General features: G+C 32.3%; 1 protein-coding gene across 1 annotated transcript; it reads right to left on the reverse strand.

Annotated features, from left to right (window-relative positions):
- Positions 1 to 2269: 2269 nt before the first annotated feature.
- On the reverse strand, positions 2270 to 5298 carry LOC101250317 (rac-like GTP-binding protein ARAC7). The gene is made up of 8 exons (XM_010325113.4): positions 4792 to 5298; positions 4488 to 4575; positions 4301 to 4410; positions 4109 to 4172; positions 3931 to 3995; positions 3785 to 3850; positions 3550 to 3656; positions 2270 to 2597 (listed from the first exon to the last, which is right to left on the reverse strand). The coding sequence occupies exons 1-8, from the start codon at positions 4888 to 4890 to the stop codon at positions 2564 to 2566; spliced, it is 633 nt and encodes a 210-aa protein (XP_010323415.1). The 5' UTR covers positions 4891 to 5298; the 3' UTR covers positions 2270 to 2563.
- Between the last annotated feature and the right edge of the window lie 1626 nt (positions 5299 to 6924).

The raw sequence follows: 6924 nt of genomic DNA on the forward strand, positions 1-6924 counted from the left end.
GCTAATAGCTCACTTTATAGGAGCTTGATTGGAAGTTTGTTATATCTTACTTCAACAAGGCTCAGATAATATGTTTGCTGCTAGTTTATTATCTAGATTCATGCAAAAACCAAGCCAAAAGCATTTTGGAGCTGCAAAACATGTTCTACACTACTTGCATGGAACAATGGATTATGGGATAATGTACAAATTTGGTGGAGATTTGAACTTAATTGGTTATTCTTATAGTGATTGGGTTGGAAGTATAGATGACATGAAGAGTATTTCTTGTTATGCTTTCTTATTTGGATCAACTATTTGTTCTTGATTATCAAAAAAACAAAGTTGTGTTGCTCAATCCACTGCCGAAGCAGAATATGTTTCAGCATCCAAGGCTACTTCTCAAGTTATTTGGCTTAGGAGAATATTTGAAGACACTGGTGAAAAATTAAAAAAAAAGGATTGTTCTATATTGTGATAACAAATCAGCAATTGCAATTGCAAAGAATCCAGTCAGCCATGAAAGATCAAAGCATATTTCCATCAAGTATCATTTTATCCGAGAAGCACAAGAGAAAGATGAAATTCAGTTGCATTATTGTCAGACAGGAGAACAACTTGCTGACATCTTTACCAAAGCACTTTCTAGAGAAAAATTTTGCTATCTTCAAGAACGCATTGGAGTTATCAAGCGAATGCTGGGGGAGTGTTGTAGTTAATGTATCAATGTTTAGTCTTCCGAAATTGTCTCTTAGTTTTTTAAGAAGTCTCTTTAGAATTTCGTAGTACATGTATCTAATAAATTGTGACACATGTATAAGTTATTTGTGTAAGACATTTTGTTTTCTACTTTGAGTAGTATAAATAATAATATAATTAATTATCATAATCATCTCAAGTGGTCTTAGATAGCCTATAATAAACTTGAGTATTCTCTAAAGATGCTATTTCCTTTCATATTTCCTATAGAACCAACCCCTTATTAGTTAAAGAATAGTAGCCTGGATTGTTAAATATATGTTTCACGCCAATAATAACCAAACATACCCATAGTTGGTCGACAATCCTTGATGCCTAGAATAGGTGCATTTGACTATCCAAACTAGGCAATGACCTGTGATTTTTTTTTTTTAGTTAGCAAGCTCGAGGATAACCATTTTTATTTATCTTATAGGAATATATGTTTAAACATGCAAATAAAATTTATAATTATATCATTACTTTTTAAGTTATTTACATCTCATATAATAATTATTATTGCTAACATATAATTTAATATTATTAATTCAAATCAATTTCTACTTTACAATTTATATTCACCTAATTTATTATTTTTTATTAAATTTATTTATCAACCAAATTGACCAACAAATGGTTCAAAGTAATAACGTTGATTCGTCTTCTTAGTCATATGAATTATAAATACAAGTTGTAAGAATATTATTTTTACTATGTGAGAGGATTATATTTAAGACTAGTACACCACAACTTGTTACCATAAAGCATGCATATTGATATAGCAAGCTTGATTCATAATCATAAAATATTTATATGGATTCATGAAAATATTGCATTTTTATCAAATCATGTATAATAAGATCAATCATGAATCATGACGAATAAACTTGAAATCAATTTAACCCATAAGCAAAATCATGAAAAGCCTGAAATTAGGCAAGAATCATAATGGAAATTTGAGGTTTCTTGGGGAATGAATCGGTGAATAGCACCCATTGATTAATTTCTCACAATCTTGACAGAAATTCTTGATGAAATTGGAAAGGAGACTAGAAGATCCGTAGAACCCTAACTTGCTTCGAGAAGAAGTCATAACATCCAAATTGCATGTCCAAACAAATTACCAATTTCATATAATAATTTCAAATCATGATTTCTATCGAATGACCAAACGGACTCTAAGCCTCTTGACTAGGTACACCAATTCAAAAATCATTTCTTTAAGAGTGTCTAAACTATATTGGGCCAATGGGTGAACGATGACATTTCTAAATCAAATCCAATAAAAAAAATAATTACTATTATTTTCCGATTAGGCGTTGTTAGTTAGTATTTCTTCTATATTACGGTCGCAAAAGATTGTTAAACAGTGTATTTCCTTATTACGTTCATTGTGTCTCCAGGTTGTGACATGAAGTTGTGGCGTTTTCTTCTTATTTAGAAGTCATTTTTCTGGTTCAAGTTCAAGGGACTTCGGAATGTGAGATCTGTTTTTTGGTCTTCTTTTGAAAGTACTCTCTTTGAAATAAAAAAAAAAAGAAAAAGAAAATGATTTATCGTAAAAGATAAGAAGTGCATTTGGGATGATATTCCTTTAACCAAGTTAACAGTGTATCCACAAGACCAACACATTAAAAATACATAACTTGAGGAAATCAACATTTTCCTCTGCTTCTCCACAAATAGTTTGTGCTACAAAACAGGTAATACAATACAATCTTCGTCAGCTATATCATAATAATGCAAGTTCCAGCTTTGGCTTGTACCGCAAAAAAACAATTGGGAAGAGCTTGAGTCAGATCATGTTGGAAGGATACATATCACGAACATCAAATCCTAAACTTTCCTAAGCAACACAGCCTCCACAAACGATCCCCCTGCTGTTGAAACCAAGTGAAACTTTAGAGACTGAACAAATAGTCTATCAACAAGCAACATACTATGGTTCTCATTTATAAAGTTACGAACTAAGAATCACTTCGCCAAATAGTTGAAAGTATTTGTAGAGCAAATGCAAAAACTTAAATGAACTCCGACTAGACACCACCTGAGTGCCTATACAATTAGTGAGAGCAAGCCATAGATGCCTCAATACAAAGAGCAAGCATGTGGATAGCAACATTGATTCACATTCAGTGCATTCTCAACAATTTGGATCTAACAGAACAAAACTGAAAAGCACGGTACAAAATGCCAAATACATTTGCCTTGCTTTGTCTTATGACTTGTAAAAATCAGAAAATCTTAAGCCAATTCAGATGGTTTAGTGAAACATATATCCCAAGTTACTTCTTAACCCTGGTAAAGCAAATAGTATAGTTCAAACATAAAATTTGAACATACCACCTCCAAGCAGAGTCAGTTTGCAATAAACATCAGCATTAATTCACATTGAAACAACATTTTGCACCTCATAAAGACCATATCTTGTTTCCATGATTTGTCTAATTTACAATGACCGTTGAGTTTTTGGATTAACAACCTTCATTTTGGTAGTTTAAAAGTGTCTAATGGAGAGAGTTACATCTTGTGATTCACACTAGGTTAAGCATGCCCTAAGTTTCAAATTTTATTGGTACGTAAGCAGTCAGGTCAACTCATAAGGAACAACAACATAACCGGTTTAATCCCACAAGTGGAGTCTGAGGAGGGTGGTGTGTACACAACTTTAACTCTACAAAAAGGTAGAGAGGCACTGTTTTTTGGTAGACCCTCGGCTCAAGTAAAGCATATCAAAATCAAGTATGTAACAAATGGTAAACTCATAAGGATATGTTATTATATGGTCCAATTCTTGTTGATAAACAATATATGTTAGAATGCTAAACTTACACAATTGAACAACCAGTGCTTCTTTGCCTTTTCTTCCTCACTACCTCCTTCCTCCTAGGTGGCTGAAGCACAACCTTGATTGCAGTGTCAAAAACAGCTTTCACATTCTGACAGCCATAAATCAGTTAAGTTAAAAAGGCAAATATTTCAAATTACAAGTGTTAGCGAAAGTTCGCCTAGCAGCCAACACATAGTTAATGAGACTGAAGGTTAATATTTAGCACAGCTAAAATACCTGTTGAGTTTTAGAGCTGCACTCTATGTAAGCTGCTGCACCAATTTGTCTCCTTAGCTCTTCCCCCTGCATTCAAGCCAATTGAGTCATGAATGTGCCAGCTCTGTTAAAGCATTTGCAAATTCCAAAATAACATATTCACGCACTTGGGCAGGTGTTATAATATTTGAGCCCATATGATCTGCTAGATAGCGATTATCTTCTCGAATGTCTAGCAAAAATGTAGAAACGAATAAGCTTTAGTAATAGGAAATCAAGAACAAATCTCTCCATATCCATCGGCTTGTAAAATACAATAAAATGAGATATCAGCTTAACTCATACCTAATTTAGTTCCAACAAGTACAATTGGGACATTGGGTGCAAAACGACGAAGTTCAGGCATCCACTGCATTCAATTTATAATAAGATTAAACTTTTGCATCATTGACAATGACAATAATAGAGATATACCAACAAAAAATAGACATTTTTGTTGAAACAATGATATAGAAAAGTAAGTGTTGGAAGGAGTACCTTTTTAAGAACATTTTCATAGCTTGCGCTACTTATTAAAGAGAAAGCTAGTACAAAAATGTCTGCACCCCTGTAACTTAGTGGTCTCAGCCTGCTATAATCCTCTTGACCTTTACCACAAAGTTAATACATAAGTCCAATGTACAAATAAAAAACAACCCACCTATTTGCATAAAAGTTGAAGTACCTGCAGTATCCCACAAACCCAAATTGACAATGCTCCCATCCACAGCTACATTGGCACTGAAATTGTCAAATACAGTTGGAACATAGTCCTGCCAAGAAAACCCCCAAAATAAGAACTGGAACAACTGTCGATGAAACATATATTTGGATTTGGGGAAAAATATTGATGAATGTGTCAAATTAGCTCTTCTGCTTAACTCACTTTCCAAAAGCTAGCTAAAAAAAAGGATTGTTCAAGCTTTACCAGAGTCCACTCGTCTCATGCCCAGATTAGAAGTAGTATAACAAGGAAAGAAGAAACTCACAGTAGGGAACTTGTTACTGGTGTAACAAATGAGCATGCAGGTCTTGCCAACAGCACCATCGCCTACAGTTACACATTTGATGAACTTTGAAGCATTCATATTTCTCAAAAAGTTTCCAGATTATAAGCACCTGTCTTTTCAAGTTCAAAAAGAAAAGGAGAGTATCAGAGAAGGAAGAGTATGTTGAAACCCCAACAATAAGACATAAGATATAGATAGAGGACCCCGCCCCCTCTTATAGTTTCAAGAAAAACACATTAAATATAACTACAGACAGTAATTGGCAGAAGGAGAGAGACGAATACGTGTTGTGGCATATTAGTGAAAGTATTTCTTATTTAATCAGATATCTTAAATTTGAGGCGTGAATATAAATAAAATTCAGATTATCACTCCCTATTGAGCTATGCAAACCATAATTTAAATTTAGTGAGAGTTTAATATGAATTTTAAACACGGAGAGCGAAAAAAAGAGAGAATTAGGAGTCAAAAAGAGTTTTATTTTTCAAACTTGTCAATAAATTTGAAAATCTTATAAAGTAGTACGTACTAGTGAAACTAAACATCACTATTGACAAGTGATGGAAAAATAGGTTGGAGGATGTGGATGGGGCCCTATTTTTAAACGGCTCAAAACGACTTTTGTGGGTTCCATCTTTTGGTGCACCTACACTATCTTCCTACTCTCTATTCCTTGCATCATTCACCACGCATTTGCTTATCACTACTATTTATTTGAATCTATCGTTGAAAAATCAGTAAAAGATCTTTATTGTGTACAAAAAATAATTGACACTTTTATATATTAATTAACAGTTTAATTATAAAGTGTGTATTTTTATTTTAAATAGTCGCATAAATTTTTATCATTCATTTTGTTTTATAAATTTCAGAAAACTTACTTCTTTTTCTTAAATTTTGCATAGAGTCTGAAAGAAATGGAGTATAAAATAAAGATAATATATTGAAATTAAGAGGAACAAATATGGAAAGAGAAAACGTAATGTAGCAGTAATTTTCCTTTATTATTGAACTCTTTTTCTTCTTTATATCATTTCATATTAGGAAAAAGGTTTGAAAAATACTCTAACTTAAGTCGAAATTATTGTTACGATACAAAATTTTATGAAGATCTTTATCCCCTCTCCTTTGAACTATTTAATAGTATATTTGTGCCCACGTGGATACATTACTATTTATAATTATGCAATTCTTTTGTCCACGTGGACACATATATACCTTTGAAATACACTATTAAATAGTGTATTAGGTCAAATGTCCTTTAAAAATTTGATATCGTAACAATAATTTCAGTCAAAGTTCAGATATATTTCAAATTTTCCCCCCTTTCATATTATAAGAGGGGATAAATATATAAGCTACACAACTTGAGCACAAAGTTACTAGGCATGGAGTTTATTTTTTGGGCACAAAATATATTGTGTGGACATTTATTTTAAAATACTCACAATTGGATGTACAAATAAAAGAAAAATATTTAGTGAAAGAAAAAGTGTAGTAATACACTTTATTTGCCTCATTAAAAACTTTAACCAAAAAAATTTAGTGCGATGAAACCTAGTTAAAGAAAAAAGAGTGCGACGCGTATTTACTCCCCTTAATGAAAACATCACTTAAAAATCTGAAAATGACACATTACGATCTTGTATATCAACTTCTCAAAGATTGAAGTTGGTAATGTCTTCGTGAATATATATCTGTTAGATTTTCACTTGAACGAACTTGTTGAACTATTTCACCCTTGTTTTGAAGATCACGAGTAAAATAAGAATAAAATATATATTTTGTTACCTCCTTTGATGTGTCCTCTTCTTAATTGTGTTATATATGTGTTCTTTTCTCATATAATGTTGTTGGATTATCTCTTTTCGAAGTGATGTCACATTTTTCTTGAATGTGTAGAGTTAATGATCTCGACCAAAGATATTTTTGACAACCACTCGGTTGATGATCTAGTCAGTTTAGACAAATTGCTCATTTGACTTGTTAGACACAACAATCAAACATTGAGCGACACTTTCACTTGTACGAAAATAAACTGATTGTTTTGTGAAATGATTTAATATGACAGTATTTCCACGTAAAAACATACAACTTTCTTGAAATCAAAAT

Source organism: Solanum lycopersicum, chromosome 7 (assembly GCF_036512215.1).
Source record: "Solanum lycopersicum chromosome 7, SLM_r2.1".
Lineage (NCBI taxonomy): Eukaryota > Viridiplantae > Streptophyta > Magnoliopsida > Solanales > Solanaceae > Solanum > Solanum lycopersicum.

Coding starts and splice junctions, on each gene's coding strand:
- LOC101250317 (XM_010325113.4), bottom strand. CDS start 4,890: ATGAATGCTTCAAAGTTCATCAAATGTGTAACTGTAGGCGATGGTGCT. Junction 3,657..3,784: donor GCAGCTCTAAAACTCAACAG/GTATTTTAGCTG, acceptor TATGGCTGTCAG/AATGTGAAAGCTGTTTTTGA. Junction 2,598..3,549: donor AGCACTGGTTGTTCAATTGT/GTAAGTTTAGCA, acceptor TGGTTTCAACAG/CAGGGGGATCGTTTGTGGAG.